This window comes from Neltuma alba, unplaced genomic scaffold (assembly GCF_004799145.2).
Source record: "Neltuma alba isolate B1F8T4 unplaced genomic scaffold, ASM479914v2 tig00002420_pilon, whole genome shotgun sequence".
Lineage (NCBI taxonomy): Eukaryota > Viridiplantae > Streptophyta > Magnoliopsida > Fabales > Fabaceae > Neltuma > Neltuma alba.
The window spans coordinates 26,293-44,835 of record NW_021632854.1 but is presented as its reverse complement, the minus strand read 5'-3'; the positions used below and the strand labels follow the sequence as shown (position 1 = coordinate 44,835).

At 34.5% G+C, this 18,543-nt stretch overlaps 2 protein-coding genes across 2 annotated transcripts; one reads left to right on the top strand and one right to left on the bottom strand.

Annotated features, from left to right (window-relative positions):
• Window positions 1-7,428: 7,428 nt before the first annotated feature.
• Window positions 7,429-11,270, bottom strand: LOC114725853 (chaplin-A-like). Its single transcript, XM_028912426.1, has 3 exons — window positions 11,060-11,270; window positions 7,865-8,086; window positions 7,429-7,727 (listed from the first exon to the last, which is right to left on the bottom strand). The coding sequence occupies exons 1-3, from the start codon at window positions 11,268-11,270 to the stop codon at window positions 7,429-7,431; spliced, it is 732 nt and encodes a 243-aa protein (XP_028768259.1).
• A 981-nt stretch (window positions 11,271-12,251) lies between these two features.
• LOC114726331 (TMV resistance protein N) lies at window positions 12,252-18,330 on the top strand. Its single transcript, XM_028912914.1, has 7 exons — window positions 12,252-12,757; window positions 13,305-14,411; window positions 14,515-14,793; window positions 14,895-15,702; window positions 16,457-16,949; window positions 17,083-17,590; window positions 18,031-18,330. Exons 1-2 carry the CDS (start codon window positions 12,288-12,290, stop codon window positions 14,212-14,214), a joined length of 1,380 nt encoding a protein of 459 aa, XP_028768747.1. The 5' UTR covers window positions 12,252-12,287; the 3' UTR covers window positions 14,215-14,411; window positions 14,515-14,793; window positions 14,895-15,702; window positions 16,457-16,949; window positions 17,083-17,590; window positions 18,031-18,330.
• The last annotated feature ends 213 nt before the right edge of the window (window positions 18,331-18,543 follow it).

Below are 18,543 nucleotides of genomic sequence, written 5' to 3'. Positions count from 1 at the left end.
GGATGCGGACGAAATATCTCTAACCAAAATCAATATTAAGATGTTAAGGCGAGCATAGCATGCAATGTGCTCCCACTTTATACAAGAAAATACGATGATGGGCGCGTTGCACGTGGCTTCCTAAAATATCATCTCGAGTGAATAGTGAAAAGCACTTAGGAAAGTTTTAATTTTTTTTTCCAAAATGAGTTATAAGCTAATTAAAAATGCCCTTTATTTAATATCAACCCCTAATTAATTAAATCACTCTTTAATGAATTAATCAGGGTATTTTTGAAACAAAGTTATTAATTAGTTGTTATTTTCTAAAACATCTTATATTATGGAGCATGAAACTCCACTTTTAAGGAATATTTTATGAATTGAAATGGAAGCAGTAGTACCCCCTCTATTATTGGGGTCATTCTAGAAGAAATTTTTAGTCCTTTCTATAAAACCATTTAATAGTTTCGATGAGCGTTAAATTTTTTTTCCAATATATATTCCCATTTAATGAGAATAGTAAAAGAATAGAAATTAATATAATATTAAAATTTAGTGTAATTAATAAGAATATATTAAAAATCACTTGAATTTTATAATAAATTTAAAGGTTAATATAATTTTTGGCCTTTTAAATTTGTTTTTGTTTTAGTTTTGGTCTCTCAAATTTTAAATAATAAGTTTGTTCCCTTAAATTTCTTTTAATTTAAAATATTGGTCTCTATAATACAATAAAAATTTGAACCATTTTGTCTATAGAGGGGGTAAAACCTATGTTTTAAAATTTGAAAGATTAAAACTAAGATGACAATGAATTTAAGAAACTAAAGTTTATATAACCCTAAATTTAAGGCTTTTAGCTGTTTTTATTGATAAATATAAATTAGTTAACGGACTCAACAGCCAAGATGGAGTACAAGTTAATGAAAGATGGTGAAATCTACACGATCTCCTGATCTCTTCCTTGCCATCCCCCAAAAAGGCAATGGGTTGACTGGTATATATTTGGAACCCATTTAAGCTTGTATTAAATAGATAGGAGTAATCCATGTGGGTTGAAAGGAATATAAGGTAGCCTGTTCACACCCCAATCACAAAAAAAAAAAAAAAAAAAGAACAAGTCGTCTACCTCACTAACAATTACCAGAGGTACATGGCATATATTATTATATTGCCCTTCAACTATCTCACATGCAATTAATTAAGAAAATGTGGTTAAGCCATTAAATTTATATAAAAATAAAAAAATTCAAATTTATTCATATTTAAAGCATGAATTACATCCGCGTCCTGAGAAGGAAAAAAAAGAAAAAAATTACATCCAACTTTATACAGGGACAAAGTTAAAAAGGACATAGCTAATACCTCAATTAATAATTTACGATAAGGACTACTCACAATCCTTCTAAAAAAAATGTTTTATAATAGAAATGAGAGGGAGTAGACGTAAAACTAAACGTATTTTCGGTTCAAAAAAGAATGAATGGATTCGGCATGGTACTAATTAATAATTAATTGTTAAGTTAAGGGCAATTTTTTTTTTTTATGCGTAACATTCTGTACATGCTAGAAGTTTAATGTACGACAACAAATTAAAAAGGAGTCATTAGGAAAGCTTTTGAGAAATATGAAGCAACATTTCCAGATTTTATGGTGACAAGATGGAGAAGAGCTTTGACACAAGTTGCAAACCTAGCTGGTTGGGATGCTAGAAACAAGTAAGTTTTTGAATTCTACTCTTGAACGTCACACAGAATGAAATTTCATTAAGGGCATATTCAGATAACATTGCAATTTCTTAACTATATACTGTCATATTGTTAGAGCAGTTCATTATTTAGAAGGCTGTGGAGCCAAGCTAGAAAAAATTTCCCTTGTTTTCTCCATTTAGAAACCTTTCCACGGCTAATAATGCCAGTCATTCTATATCAGCATTAATTAATGGGAGAATATCAGTTCGGTGCCAAAAGAACAAATTCATCGGAGTTAGGTTCTTGACAATTTTTTTTTCCCGAAAAATGAGTTACAAATATTGATTCAAATAACTGTAAATTTAGGAGTCTTAATTGCAAATGAGACAATTAAATTTCAAATGTAGCTTTTAATTTACGGCTAGGATTTCTGTTTACAACTAGCTGAATCGATATTTGCAACTCATTTTTAGAAAATTTAATTTGTTGGGAACCTAACTGTGATTCCCCCTCAATTAATTGTGATTTTCATTCGAACGACTATTATTTCTAACTTGGTCTGCAAAATTTGTAGGCATGAAGCAGAAATCGTAGAAAATATTGCTAAAACTATATGGACCAAATTGCCTGTTAAATTGCCATCTAATTTTGCTCATTTAGAAGGACCACCCAAAGGTATGGGGTATGGGTGGAATAGGCAAGACAACTCTTGCTGGAGTTGTCTATGAGTCAATTCAAAAAGAATTTGACACTAGATGCTTTCTTGCCAATGTAAGGGAGGCTTCAGAAAGTAATGGTTTGGTTTATTTGCAAAAGAAGCTTCTTTCTGGTCTTCAACTAGGAAACATTGAAATCAATGACGCCTACGATGGAGTTATGGCAATAGGAAGCTTTTCATGCAACTAAAAAATCCTTATTGTTCTCGATGATGCAAGTCATATAAGCCAACTACAGAATTTAGTTGGCGACAAAGAGTGGCTTGGGAATGGAAGCAGAATTTTAGTAACTACTAGAGATATACATTTGTTGACAACACATGATCAATTTGAGAAGTATGAAATGAAGATGCTAGCTAGGAAGAGGTGAATCTCTCAATCTCTTGTATGAGCACGCATTCAAAATGGAATATCCTCAACGAGGTTATTGGGAATTATCCAAAAAGGTGGTTGATTATGCAGGTCGTCTTCCTTTAGCTCTCCAAGTGTTGGGCTCATTCCTTCATAAAAGAAGTATATCTGAATGGAGAGACAAATTGAACAAGTTAAAGAAAAATTTACATAAAGATATTTTCAAGATGCTTCGAATAAGTTATGATGGGCTAGATGATGAAGAGTACAAAAGTCTTAGATATTTCATGCTTTTTTAAATTGGGAGAAAAAAGCTGAAGTGACTAAAATATTGGAAAATCGTGGTCTTCATCCAACAATTGAAATCCAAGTTCTGATTGAAAAATCATTGTTGAGTACTTACGTTTCATGGGATGGCCAAGAATATGTACATGTGCATGATATGCTCCAAGAGTTGGGAAAAAAATTGTTTTGCGAGAATGTCCAAGTGATGCTGGCAGAAGCAGTAGGTTGTGGTCTTGGGAGCAGATTGATCAAGTGTTTAGAGGAAATGCAGTAAGTTACTGATGTGTGCTAACACTCTTAATAATTTAACTAATTACATTATTTCCGAATGTATACTTGTATTCAATCTTAATTTCAAGACATCTCCGTTGATGTTTACCATGGAAGCAAAAAAGTACAAAGTATACTTTTGAATATAAAGCAATCATATGAAGCAAAATTGGCACCCGAATTGCTTCTGAAAGATGGGTAATCTTAGAATATTACTCTACTTGAGTAATGTGCATCTTTTGCACGGCCTCAATTCTCTTCCTACTACACTGAAAGATGTCATATGGGAGAAATATCCTTTGGAAGCTCTACCACGCAATATTGACCAGCTCTATCAGCTTGTGGAGCTTACCTTACATCGTAGCAGAATCAGGAAACTTTGGAATGGAAGACCGGTAATTGCCACCCACAATACTCTTTTTATGGTCAAAGAGTTACTTTAACTTGCCACTAAATTGTGGATGAGCCTGATATATATATTCTGTTTTTGTTGATCAGTTCTTAGGAATGCTGAAGTTCATGGACTTGAGTTTCTCCAAGGAGCTAATTGAGACTCCAGAATTTAAGGGAGTTCCAAACCTTGAAAGATTGTTTCTTGAGTATTGCACAAATCTAATTAAGGTAAATGAGACTCTTGGGCAACTCAAGAAGCTAGTTAAGTTGAGTTTGAGAACCTGCCATAATCTCACGACCCTCCCAAGGAAATTGGAACTGAACTCTCTGCAAGAGTTTTCTCTTTATGGATGCTCAAAACTTGAAAAGCTTCCTGAATTCGGAGAAAACATGAAATGTCTATCCATCTTTGATTTGAGCGGAACTAATATAAGAAAATTGCCCTCTTCCATTGTTCATCTGACAAATCTTAAGGAGCCAAACCTCCATGGATGCAACTGGCAAGCCTAGAATTCATGGAGTTTCTTTGGGTACTTCGGGGTCGGTTCCTGGGGAATCCAGTAGGATCCAAGGGATTAAAGTTGCCCAATTCTTTCACAGGCCTTTCTTCATTAAGAAAACTGGATTTAAGTTTTAGCAATCTGTACGATGGAGCAATCCCTAATGATTTAAGTGGCTTATCGTCGTTGATGGACTTTAATCTGAGTGGAAACAATTGTACTTCCCTGCCTATTGGCTGCATCTCCAATCTTGTCAACCTTGAACAATTTGACTTTAGTAATTGTGTTGAGCTTCAGTCGATTCCTCAGCTTCCACCTAATTTAATTAGAGTATATGCAGGCTGCTGTCCTTCCACTGAGCCGTTATTAGACATGCAACATCTCTTTGATTCACTACTTCTCTATAAGGTTTGTTTCACCATCTTTCTACCCTTATATCATATCCTCCTTACTTCATTTTTCGCCATTACTTTCTCGCAAAATCTCCCAATATGTGTTGAATTTATCAGTGTATTTAATTAGTTGACTTTTTTTTTTTGGTTACAGCGATGAAGTCTTCTCCAACATGAAGTCATTTTCCTGCACATTTCAGGAGATAAGATCCCAATTGCAGTGTTTAAAGAGCAAAAATTTCACATTGATCCTTTTGGAGCAAGTGTATCTATAAGAGCGAGCATTCCTAGTCTTGACTATGAGAATGAACTGTGGGGGATTGCTGTATGCATGGTGGTAAAAAGCAAGAGGGCTTTATATTACTGCTCAAGATCCTATTTTTCTTGGATATTCAGAGCTGTTGATGATGATGAAGATGAAAGCTTTGAGGAACCACCACATTCGTTTTATGTTGGAAAAGCATATTCGATCCCTCATCTTTACATAGCATTCTTTCCTTTGATCCATACTCACAAGTTTGGGCGACATCTAAGAGGTGAACCCCACCAACTTGAATTGCAAATTAGGGTTGAAAAAGAGTTTAGCATCAAGGATTGTGGTTGGCGTATTATGTGCAGCAAAGTTTTTCATGTGTGCAATACAAGCATTGCCACCCGTGGTGTTCATAATAACAACTCACAAGCAACAATGCTGCGATAGAACTTGAGGTGATTGGATTTGTTATTACCATTCATTTATTATTTCTCTATTTCATAATAGAATTCAATTAATTGGCCCAATTCAATCTGTCTATTGCTCAATTGATGTGGCTTGGTGACTTACAAACATTTCGGCCCAGAGATGTTATCCGTTGGATAATGGATAGTGCTGTGGAAACTAAACAATTTTTTCTTTTTTCTTTTTTGCCAACGGAAACTAAACATTTAAATATCAGTTTCTAAGTTTTTTTTAATTATTATTTGGATTTAGCTTTCGAAGTGAATGTGTTTCAGTGTTATGTTTTATTACTATCAAACAAATTAATACTACCTCCGGTCCTAATTATAAGACCCAGTTGACCTATTTGAGGAGATTAAGGAAGTAAGTTAAGTTAGTTATTTGTAATAAATAAGTGTTGTCATTCCTAAAATATTCTTGCTAATTAAGTGTATTGGCTAGAACTATCATTATTAGAAGGACTATCTTGAAAAAAATACATAAATATGAGAGAAAAAATGGATTGGGGTCTTATAATTAGGACAAAAAAAAAGTCAAACAGGGTCTTATATTAAGGACCGGAGGTAGTAAGAGCTAACCTCTTGAAAGGAATTCAAATGTGGGCTTACTTCGGTATGAGGAATTAATCTCTTTTACCAGATTCAATCCCTCCTTGGTATGTGGTCCGTCACTTGAAACAACAGTCACTTGAGGCCCACATGAAAAAAGGCCCAACAATCATTTTGGACTAATATGCTGTAAGAGGCCCAATCCAAAGTTGCCCTAAATTTCTGATACGAAACGCCAGGCCCAAATTAAAAAGACCCAGCAATCATGTTGGACTTGCGTTCTCCCTATGCGGCTTGCAAGCGGCCTAAAATCTCTGAGAATTTCTGGTGCTGCAATTTTTTGGGCCAAAAGCCCTGCAATCGTATCATTGATATTGTGCCAGGAAAGGAAAAAAAAAAAAGACTGGCAATATTAATGGGTTCCCAAAAAAGAAAACAATATAAATAAAAATAGATAAAATTTAGTACTCTTTCGGTTCTTAATATAGGATTTAATTGTTAAATTAGTTTTGGTCCTAAATATAAGACCTATTTCTCATATTTATCAATTTTTCTTAAATTACCCATATGATTACTCCCTCAACCATAATCAAGTAAGTGGGGAAGGGAGGATATTAAAGAAGATGATTATGATGTTTTAGAAAAAACATGTCATATTTTTTATAACTAACTAACTAACTTACCTAACTTTCTTAATATAATCAAATTAGTTAAATAAATCTTATATTAAGTATGGGAGGAGTACAACACAATAGCATATGCTAGTTAACGGTAACAAAATTCATAAAAAGAGTTATGCACCAATAAAAGGTTAATAAATAATTTTTTAAAAAAAGTCTATGCAGTTTTCTCTCGGTATTTCTCCTTACACTTCAGCTAAAGGGCACTTTAGGAAATCCAGATCCTAGTTTGCCTCATTTTCGGCCTTTCATCTTTTTGAAGTGATTGCGTAAAGAAATTTAAAGTTATATGATCACACAAATCATGAAACTCTTGCACACTAATAATATTGTCGAATGTGGCGGGCAGTTAAAACTAAAGTTGGACGCAAAATTATATTTGAGAGACTTGCAGTTAAAGAGGATTTGGTTCAGTCTGTATCTATGAAGATTGAAGATGAATAACCTCAAAATGCCATATCAATAACTCAAGTAACTTCAGTGTTTCTCTCATGATGGAAGAAGCAACACAAAAAGCAAGATAATAAAGAAATATTCGAACAAAGATATTAAACACACAATAGAACAAAACACAAACATATAGGAAGTAAAAATCATATTGAAAAATCAAATCCAACTACATAATAATAAATATCAAATTCTTATATTTTATAAAAAAAAAAGAAAGAGATAAAAAAAAAATGACCTTCTCCCCTCCCTGAACACTTCTTACTTTTTGCACATACTAGATCTGTTTGCTTCACACGTTTTAACTACTAAACTTCTCAATTTATCATTCGTAAATCATTCGAAGCAACTACAAAATATAGAGTAAACATATAAAAAATGAATTCTAATAAAATGTGCGCGTAATCACACGTCATAATCAAATTAATCTTCTTTGCGGGTTGGGTTGAACTTTGCTACAGTTCAGTTGGCCGATGATGTTCGGAGAGTGGTTGACGAAGAACGTGGTGGTGATCAGCCGTAGGTGGCGGCGGCGGCATCTGCTTTGGCATAGGAGGACATGGAGGCGGTGGTGGAGACGTAGGAGGACATGGCGGAGGAGGAGGAGGAGGAGGAGGACACGACGGGGATGATGGTGGAGGCGGCGGCTGCTGTGCATAACCACACAACCCAAAGACACACAAGTTGCCGAAGGAGCAAACGTTCCCACAGGAACCACAGTTGAAAGGATCGATGTTAGTGTTGGTACACAAACCTGCACAACATCGCATGTTAAAGAGACATCTCACGCCACAAAACCCACAATTGTTTCTGTCTGATGTTACATCCACACATCGATTTCTGCAGCACAGTCTCCTCCACGGAGGCAACTCTCCTCGGCTGCACATCAACGGTCTGTTCCAACACCCACTAATGCGTCTCCGGTATGCAACTTCTTCAACCACGGCGAGGATGAGGACGACGACGACGAAACAGGGTTTGTGACATTCTCGAAGGTTGCTTCTATTTTGATGGAAAGTAGCAGAAACAAAATTAACAATTTGGACTGTTGGAGAGCCATTTTGGGTGATGCACGAACGACGACGATGATGGCTGAGTTTGCAGAAAGCTTCGCTTTTTATGGAATAAAAAACAAAAGGCAATTTAAAGAATGACTGATATTCCTGAAAACATATTAATAATTAAGTTTTACTATATAGAAATATTTCATGGAAATATTTTTGTGGGCATGGTTTTTGATATATGAAGTAGTGTATAAGTAAAGGTTTAGATAATTTTAAAATAAGTAAAGGTGGTTTAATATCAATTTAAAATTAAAAAGTAAAATACCGATATAGTAATACATAATAATTACAAAAATAAAAAAAATCATAAATTTTCTCCAACAAAAAAAAACCAAATTAAACAACCTTAATATAGAACCCAATTTTGAATTGGTTTTGGTCCTAAATATAAGACCTATTTTTATATTTATCAATTTTCTCTAAATTACCCTTATGGATACTCTCTCAACCATAATCAAGTAGAAGATAGAGATGAATTATTAAGAAAGATGATTATGGTGTTTTAGGAAAAATGTGTTACTTTTTTTATAATTAACTAACTTACCTAACTTCTTTAATCTAATCAAATTAGTTAAATGAGTTTTATATTAAGGATTGGAGGAGTATGATTCTTTTTTTTTTTTTTGAAAAAAAATTAAAGATTAATATATACCTTCGCAAGCATTTGCGTGTACTCCATTGGTGTATGCTTTTGAAGCTGTGTGTGTGTGTGTTTTTTTTTTTTTTTTTTTGGGGTCTCGGTGATAAGCTCTCTCCATGTCTTTTGTACATTTTTTTCCTCCAAACAATCAAGGTCTTGTGACCCTTTGATTTTTTTTTTGGGACGAATTTGTTTTTAAGAAATGCTCTACGTCTATTAGTAAAACAATGAAGTCATTATAGTTTTGATTGAAAAGCATCTCTTATGAGATTACACAAGAAAAACAACTCAATTCCATTGACATACATATTAAATAATAGAGTCAAATTTACATAGTTACTAATGAAACTGCGTCAATTAAAAATTAAATGTAACAATTTTTTGTTTACGCATCAAATTTTATATTTACAAATCGAGTTATTGAACAAGTTAAACTCATACAAAGTTATTTTTTTGCCCCCCGAGATATTTAGTATTTTTTTCGTGAAACCTATGTGTAATTTTCAAAGTAAAGCCACTTGGTTGAAGAACTAACATGACGGACAAGAGAAAAACAGGGTTCATTCATTTTGAAAAAAAATTTGAAAAAAGAAAAAAAAATTATTGTCATGTGTCACGCCATGAATCATTGGATACATCTAATAATTAATAATTTTTTTTTGCCAACATCTAACGATTAATAATTAGCGAATGCACTTTGCAGTTAATTGGAAAAAAATTATTGCGAGGATCAGCTTGGACACAGGCAATGAAACGTGTTAAATAAGAGTTATCGTTAAAGTAGCCAACTCAAATTGATAATGGAAGTAATAATGAGAATTTTCAAGTAAGGCGGCAGATAGTATCTTTAATCTCACAAAAAAAAGCAGGAGTTACAATTAAAGTAAGCCAGGTTTAATTGAAACTGCTCCTAGGCTTTCGCTAAAAGGAAACAGGCATCAACGTGTATCAAACAGTGTAAGTGGAATTATGTATAGTCAAAAGTGGGTTGGCTTTCTTAAAAAACTTGGATTTCATCATCAACCCTTTTTAATTACTGTATTCAAATTCAATACATGAGGGAATCACGTTGGACAAATACCCATTCACATGAAAATGCCATAATCCTTTTGAAACAGAAAAAATTGACCAAGTTTTACAATAAGCGCAACCTCCCTTGAAATCTGCATTAACTATAATACTACTGCCTCAAGTCCTTAATATAAGAACTTTTGACTAGTTTAAGTAGATTAAGAAATTTATTAAATTAGTTATTTGTTACCCTTACTAATTACATGTATTAATTATAACTATCAGATAATGAAACATTTAACATATACAGTTACTATAAAGACTGCTTTAAAAAAATAGATAAATATAAAAGACAAAGTGAATTGAAATTTTATTTTTAGGATTAAATTGAATGTCAAAACTAGCTCTTATATGAAAAACTGAAAGTAGTAATAATTATAAAACTAGCATATTACTGTAATGGTATGATATGTCTGACTAGCACTAGTGGGATTTCAAGAAAAAATAACAAGTGGTTTCTTGTTTATCTCTGTTACAGAATAAGGAATGTGGGAATCTTGCTGATACTATTTCTGAATTCTGATATTAAATTGGGTTTGTTTGGTTGCTGAAAGAGATGAATACCCACATCACAGGAGTGCCTAACTTGTAGTTAAGTAAAGGTTAACAAGACTCAGTTTTTTGGCTCACCTAACATTTATAGTCACATTCTCCATACAACCTATTTTAAGTTGTGTACACTAAGTTAGTCTTACACTTTCTTTTTTGAGTATAGAGCTTCAACTCGCGAGGCAATCTGTCATAAACATCTTAATCAATAATCAGACTCGATTTGTGAAAATTTGATGACTGATTCATTCGTAATTCATAAATAAACAATCAATACATCAACAGAGCTTGATAGAATATCATTACAGGTATATTCAACAAGTGTGATTTCTTCTATTATTTTTAATTTAAACAAGCCAAGTTTATCCAGGGATTTATTAGTATTACTGTCACCCAATACCATACTGTACTTCTTAAAGGGTGAGAGAAAACAAGATAAAAAGACAGTTTAAAGAGCATAATCGTGCACATAATCATACGGCATTACCAAGGGCTCATAGCACCAGTTATTACACAATTATTCTTCAGAGACATTGATGCAGACAAGCACAAAGACAACAATGTCACTGATCACTAGACAGATACATTAGAACCCTTTCAAGTCCTTAATGCACACACATCACACTGCAATGCAAACTCAGTTTACAACGAATTAAGCGACACTAACATGCAGGAAGAGGGATACTGACTTAAAACAGAGAATAAAGTAGCTACTTTTACAACAGAATGACGAGGAATGTGTTCATTCAGAGCCTTGTTTACTGGAGTACAAGGCATTCTCGGGAAGTGGCCACCATAGACGGGTAGCAGGTTGAGTCTGCTGCTTCGACTTCCTTGGCAGATTGAGGATTGGCAGCCGGCTCAACAGAGGCATCAATGGCTTCAAAGATGAGTGCCATGACTTCTTCAAACCTCTCTTCCGAGAGGGAAACCTCTGCAAGAAGCCTCCAGGCCTTTGCTTCTTATGCCTCATCATATTCTGCCCATATGGATATCACTGTTTCGAACATTGCCTCCAATGACCCATGGTCGTACACGTGAGATCTTTCTTCTTTTTTAGGCCCATTTACTAGTCCAAAAATACAAGCTAGTATTTATGAACTCGTGTTTTCACTCTCTTGAATAACATGAAACCTGTTCTTTTTGACACACCCACATTATATCTTCAATAGGATTCACTTGGGTGTCGAGTAGCTCAGTACTCACTTCTCCAAGAGCTTGCTTCTCTGCATAGCACTGTTCATTTAGAAGAAAAAGTGTGAGTAATTGGTTATCAAAATATCAGTAATGCTGCTGATGAATGTGGTTCCAACGAAAATAAGCTGTAATGTTGATTTCTGCTTTTTCTATAATTAACTCCTCAAAAAAGGCTAAGACAAACATGTTATAGAAACAGTTTTACTTGTGGCAGGAGAAAGATTAGCCTTCCACAATCAGAAGTAAGGACATTGTAAGATTTGTTGTTCTCTTGAAGGTAGATGCATGTATTTGAAACAACATTTGAAAGATCTTCTAGAGTATCGCCGCCACCCTCAAAGACGAGGCCTTTGACTGGATACCACGAGAAAAACAGCAAGAGAGAGAAGAAGAGAAAAAATTTTAACGGGTTTATTTAAAAAAATTTAAAAGTTTTTAATTAAATTTTATTATTTATTTACTTTACATCTTTTTTTATTAAAATTTTAAAGCATCACTTTTCCAATTTTTTAAAATAAATTTGTTAAAATTTTTCTTCCCCTCTTTTTACTTCCATTTCCCTAAGACCAAGTGTTGAATTCATATGTATATTTTCTGTTATTTCATTTACCCTCTTTTTGCACCGTCCCAACCGACAGTGGTCCTTATGATTGGCCCATGCAATTAAGATTGCCACCGAAAGATCAGCCGCGCATATATGGCGGTGGTGGGATATCTATTCGGATTATAAAACAGGCCATAATGAATCTGCTCCTTGTCTTCCATAACCATTACTCTCTCCTGTTCTCCTATAATGACACTGATGGGCTCTAGAACTACTCGTCGATGGAATTACCATGTTTTCTTGAGTTTTAGAGGAGAGGACACTCGCAGAAACTTTACCGACCACTTGTACGCTGCGTTGCAGCGAAAAGGGATCGTCACTTTCAGGGACGACAAAAAACTCGAGAGGGGACAAGTTATTTCCAACGAACTCATGAAAGCTATTGAGGAATCTCTGTTTGCAATTGTCATTCTCTCCCAGGATTATGCTTCCTCCTCTTGGTGTTTGGATGAACTGCAAAAAATTGTTGAATCCAACCAAAACTTGACAGTTTTCCCAGTTTTTTTTGAAGTAGATCCGTCTGATGTACGCCAACAAAAAGGAATTATTGGGAAAGCTTTTGAGAAACATGAAGGAAAATTTCCAGATTGTAGGGTGACAGGATGGAGAAGAGCTTTAACACAAGTTGCGAACTTCGCTGGTTGGGATACTAGAAACAAGTAAGTTTTTTAAATTTTACTCTTGTACATCACACGCAATAATGCAACTTCATTAAGGCCACGTTCTGATAGCATTGCAATTCTTTAGCTATATACTGTCATGTTGTTTGAGTAATTTATCCTCTGGAAGGCCGTGGAGCCATGCTTAGGGGGGGGGGGGGGAAAAACCTTGTTTTCTTCATTTTAGATACCTTTTCACGGCTAATGCGAGTCATTCTATATCCGCATTAATTAACGGGAGAGCAACAGTTAGGTCCCAAAAGAGTAATAAATTAATCAAGGTAAGGTTCCCGACAATTTTTTTTTTTGGGGAAAAATGAGTTACAAATATGGAGTCTAATAACTGTTAATTTAGGAGTTTTAATTAGAAACAAGACATTTAAATTTCTCAGTCTACAACTGGGATTCTTAGTTACAGTTATCTGAATCGATATCTGCAACTCATTTTTCAGAAAATTTTGTTGAAGACCTAACTGTCATTTCCCGGTTAATTGTGATTTTCATTTAAACGACTATTATTTCTAATTTGGTCTTTGTAAATTTGTAGGCGTGAAGCAGAAATCGTAGAAAATATTGCTAAAACAATATGGACCAAAGTGCGTGTTAAATTGCCATCTAATTTCGCTCATTTAGTTGGACTTCAACCAAAGGTGGATACATTGATCCCTCTTTTGAAGATAGAGTTGAATCATACATGTTTTATAGGAATATGGGGTATGGGCGGAATAGGCAAGACAACTCTTGCTAGAGTTGTTTATGAGGCAATTCGCAACAAATTTGAAACTAGTTGCTTTCTTGCCAATGTAAGGGAGGAATCAGAGCGTAACGGTTTGGTTTACTTGCAAAAGAAGCTTCTTTCTAGTCTTCTACTAGGAAACATTGAAATCAATGACTCCTATGACGGAGTTGAGGCAATAAGAAACTTCTCATGCAATAAAAAAGTTCTTATTGTTCTCGATGACGTAAGTCATATAAGCCAACTACAGAGTTTAGTTGGAGATAAAGATTGGTTTGGACATGGAAGCAAAATTTTAGTAACTACAAGAGACATACACTTGTTGACAGCACATGATCAGTTTGAGAAGTATGAAATGATGATGCTTGGAAGAGATGAATCTCTCAATCTCTTGTGTAGGCATGCATTTAAAAGGAATTATCCTCAACAGGGTTATTTTGAATTGTCCAAAAAGGTGGTTGATTATGCAGGTGGTCTTCCTTTAGCTCTCCAAGTGTTGGGCTCATTTCTTTGTAAAAGAAGTATACCTGAATGGAGAGACACATTGAATAAGTTAAAGCAAAATTTACATAAAGATATTTTCAAGATACTTAGAATAAGTTATGATGGGCTAGATGATGAAGAGTTCAAAGCAATATTCTTAGACATTGCATGCTTTTTTAATAGGGAGGAAAAAGTTGAAGTGACTAAATATTGGAAAATTGTGGTCTTCATCCAATAATTGGAATCCAAGTTCTAATTGAAAAGTCTTTGTTGAGTACTTACATTTCATGGGATGGCCAAGAATATGTTCATATGCATGATTTGCTTCAATACATGGGGAAAAACATTGTTTTGCAAGAATCTCCAAGTGATGCTGGCGGACGCAGTAGGTTGTGGTCTTGGGTTCAGATTGATCAAGTGCTTAGAATAAATGCAGTAAGTTATTGATTTTTACGTGTGCTAAAACTTTTAATAAACTAATTACATTATTTCCAAATGTATGCTTATATTCAATCTTGATTTCATGTTTATCGGCCAGGGAAGCAAAAATGTTCAAAGCATAGTTTTGAATCTAAAGCAACCATATGAAACAAAATGGCACCCGGATTGCTTCTCAAAGATGGCTAATCTTACATTACTCTACTTGAGTAATGTGCATCTTTTGCATGGTCTCAATTTTCTTCCTACTGCATTGAAAGTTCTCAAATGGGAGAAATATCCTTTGGAAGCTTTACCACGCAATATTGACCAGCTATATCAGCTTGTGGAGCTTACCTTACGTCGTAGCAGAATCAGAAAAGTCTGGAATGGAAGACCGGTAATTTCCATCCACACTCTTTTATGTTTAGTTACTTTAATTTACCACTAAATTTTGGATGAAACTGATATATATATATATATTCTCTTTCTGTTGATCAGGATTTAGGAATGTTGAGATTCATGGACTTGAGTTTCTCCCAGGAGCTAATTGAGACTCCAGATTTCAAGGGAGTTCCAAACCTTGAAAGATTGTTGCTTGAGCATTGCATAAATCTAGTTAAGGTTAATGAGTCTCTTGGGAAACTCAAGAAGCTAGTTAAGATGAGTTTGAGAGGCTGCAAAAATCTCAGGACCCTTCCATGGAAATTGGAACTGAATTCTCTGCAGGAATTTTCTCTTTGCGAATGCTCAAAACTTGAAAATCTTCCTGAATTCGGAGAAAACATGAAATGTCTATCCATCTTGAATCTGAGTGGAACTAGTATAAGAGAAGTACCCTCTTCCATTGTTCATTTGACAAATCTTAAGGAGCTAGATCTCCATGGATGCAACAGGCAAGCTTGGCATTCATGGAGCTTCTTTGGCTACTTTGGTCATTTAATAGGTCAGTTTATCGGGAATCCAGTAGGATCCAAGGGATTAAAGTTGCCCAATTCTTTCACTTTCTTCGTTAAGAAAATTGCATTTAAGTTTTTGCAATCTGTGCGATGGAGCAATCCCTAATGATTTAAGTGGCTTATCATCATTGATTGATTTTAGTCTGAGGGGAAACAATTTTACTTCCCTACCTGTTGGCTGCGTCTCCAATCTTCTCTCCCTTGAACAATTTGACTTGAGTAATTGTGTTGAGCTTCATTCAATTCCTCAGCTTCCGCCTAATTTAATCAGACTATATGCAGGCTGCTGTCCTTCTATTGAACCGTTATTGGACATGCAACATCTCTTCGAATCATTACTTGTCTATAAGGTTTGTCACCATCTTTCTATCTTTACGCACACACATGTCAGATTTAAATCTCATACAATGATTGGAGGGGCAATGAAGAAGTATGAAAAAGAGACAAGTGTGAGACGTATCCATCTGGACAAGTTCTATCTTCTCTCTCATTCTCTTCTTCTTTGAATCTGATATAGGAGCAAGATGACTAATTTGTTTAAGTTAAGGAAATTTGTTGAGGTAGCTGTTTGTATAATTAATAGAAAAAATTTAGAAAAAGAATTATAAAATTGGGAGACAAAATGGATTTAGATTTTATATTTAGGACCAAGCTAACCTTTATACTAGCTCTTATAGTTAGGATCAAAAGAAGTATATTTGGAGGAATAACCGTTATACTAGCTCTTATAGTTATGATTGAAAGAAGTATTTTAGAGGAATAAAGTTAGGAAAAGATAGGAGAGCGATGAATCCCATGTTGCATATGTCGTGACCATAAGGGCTGGACTCACACCTCTCTTTTCTGTCTCACCCTAATTTCACCATAAAGCATATTTCAGAGCGGTTCAGGTGATCCCAAATCAAATTATCGTCCTACGCAAAATAGATCTCCTTTGTATGCATATGGATTCAACAAGAGTAAAAGATTAGGAGAGAAAACTGATCACTTCAAAAAATCATTTTTACTTCAGTCAGTTTTCGGCATCTGTTTTTTTGCAATATCTTATTATACATGTTTTGAATTTATCAATATATTTAATAGTTGACTTTTTCTTTGTCACAGCCATGTAGTGTTCTCCAACGTGAAGTCATTTTCCTGCATATTTCAGGAGATAAGATCCCGACTGTAGCTTTCAAAGAGCAAAAATTTCACATTGACCCCTTTGGAGGCAGCGTATCTATGATAATAGGGGGCGTCCCTAATTTTCGCTATGACAGTGAATTGTGGGGAATTGCTGTATGCATGGTGGTAAAAAGCAGGGGGGAGGCTTTATATTACTTCTCAAGATCCCATTTTTATTGGAGATTCAGAGTTCTTGGTGGACTTGAAAGCTTTGAAGAACATGTATTTTATGTTGGAAACGCATATTCAATCCCTCATCTCTACATAGCCTTTTTTCCTTTGATCAATGCTCACAGGTTTTGCCGACATCAAAGAGGTAAATCCCACCAAGTCGTATTGGAAATTAGGGTTCAAGGAGAGTTTAGGATCAAGGATTGTGGTTGGCGTCTTATGTGCAAGAAAGATTTTGATGCGTTCACTACAAGAACTTGAGGTAAGGGTTCATTTTCGATTTGATTTGTGGTTACCGTGCATTAATTTCTCTATTTGATGTTAGGAATTAATTAGTTAGTCTAATTGATTCTATATATTGTTGAACTGATGTGGCTTGATAATTCCTTGTGCAGATATGGGGCAAGAGATGTTATCCGTTGGAAAGTGCTATGGAAACTAATTTTAAATCAGTTTCTAAATGTTTTTTTAGTGTTAATTTTGGTTAAAAGTAGTCAATATCTCGAGCTTTGTTTTATATGGTGTTTGAAGGATGTCATTTCATTCCAATGGAAGCCTGAAAGGCGGTGGTCCTCCCATTTAGAGAGAGCATTTATGCCATTAAATTTTGGGAAAATGACACTAAGGTCCCACACAAGGAAATATACTACAAAACAGTCCCTTGAAATATGATAATGAATCACAAGTCCCATAGGGACTTAACTGCAATAATAAGAATGTTAAAAAGGCATTATTACCCAGCAGTGTAGGAGGAAAGGACGCTCATTTTCTGCACGATTTGAAGTTGCTGCTAATGGGAGAGAAGAGCTGGAGAAAGAAGGAAATAGCTATTGATAAAGCATCTTTCTCATCACTATTAGTGAACTCCAAAGAGTTTCCATTTCACTCTCTCCAAACTTTCAGGTTTTGAAACTTTCTTTCCCTCTTCTTCTCTGCATTTTGCATGACAGATTGTGTTTGGGTATTGGAATTTAGAAATTCATTTTTGTCTTTAGGTATTGCAAAGCTTTGTTTTTTGTCTAATATGAACAAGATACTCAATAAAAAAAAATTGTGCTTTTGTTTGGTATGGGTTGGTGATTTAAGTTGGGGTTTTATTGTGGGTGAGTAGAATGATAATGGGTGCTCTGTTTTTTGTTACATTATGGGTGGTTTTACTTTGTTTTAGCATGGTTTAGTGTGAAAGGTTGAAGAACATGAAGGTTGGTGTGGGTGAAAACCTTTCCTGCGAAATAGGATATTATGTTGCCAATATAAGCTGTGAAAGTTGTCAATGGATGTCGCGACAGTTGTCAATTGTCCTGCTTCACTTGTCAATAACAGCTGGATGATTGTTGATGCAGGTTTACATTAATGACGGCCAATATGTCTGGGAAGCATCACTTCGTCAAACCATGCAAGAATCCAAATACCAACTGAGAATGTATTGAAATCAATTATTTTTTGCATATAGATGTGAAAGGAATATTTTGTAAATGAGTGTGAAGGGATTTTTTTGTAAATGGATACACACCAACAATTAGTTTGGTAATTACATGCAACCCTATGTTTTTTTTAATAGGTTGTGAAATATATGTAATTCCATGTATATAAAGATGTAAATAAAAGTTGGCTATAAATTGATATGTTAGATTCTACTATCATTTGAGTTGTAATTATTGTACCTTACATTATCAATAGACCTGTTTTGACTTGTCACTGATTGCAGTATGACTCGTCAATTAATCTGTTGATGTGAGTTATCTAAAATATGAATTCAAGTTACATAATATTGACATATCATATGATATTTTCAATTACCTTGACATATTACGTTTTGGTTATAATGTTGTATATAATTATTATTAAAAGCTTAT

Excerpts from the sequence above, each read along its gene's own strand:
- LOC114725853 (XM_028912426.1), bottom strand. The coding sequence starts at position 11,270 with ATGAGGCATAAGAAGCAAAGGCCTGGAGGCTTCTTGCAGAGGTTTCCC. Across the intron at positions 8,087-11,059 it reads CGAGAATGCCTTGTACTCCA|CGAAGCTTTCTGCAAACTCA; the intron begins GTAAACAAGGCT and ends TTCCATAAAAAG. Across the intron at positions 7,728-7,864 it reads AGTGGGTGTTGGAACAGACC|GTTTGTGTACCAACACTAAC; the intron begins GTTGATGTGCAG and ends GATGTTGTGCAG.
- LOC114726331 (XM_028912914.1), top strand. The coding sequence starts at position 12,288 with ATGACACTGATGGGCTCTAGAACTACTCGTCGATGGAATTACCATGTT. Across the intron at positions 12,758-13,304 it reads GGTTGGGATACTAGAAACAA|GCGTGAAGCAGAAATCGTAG; the intron begins GTAAGTTTTTTA and ends GTAAATTTGTAG.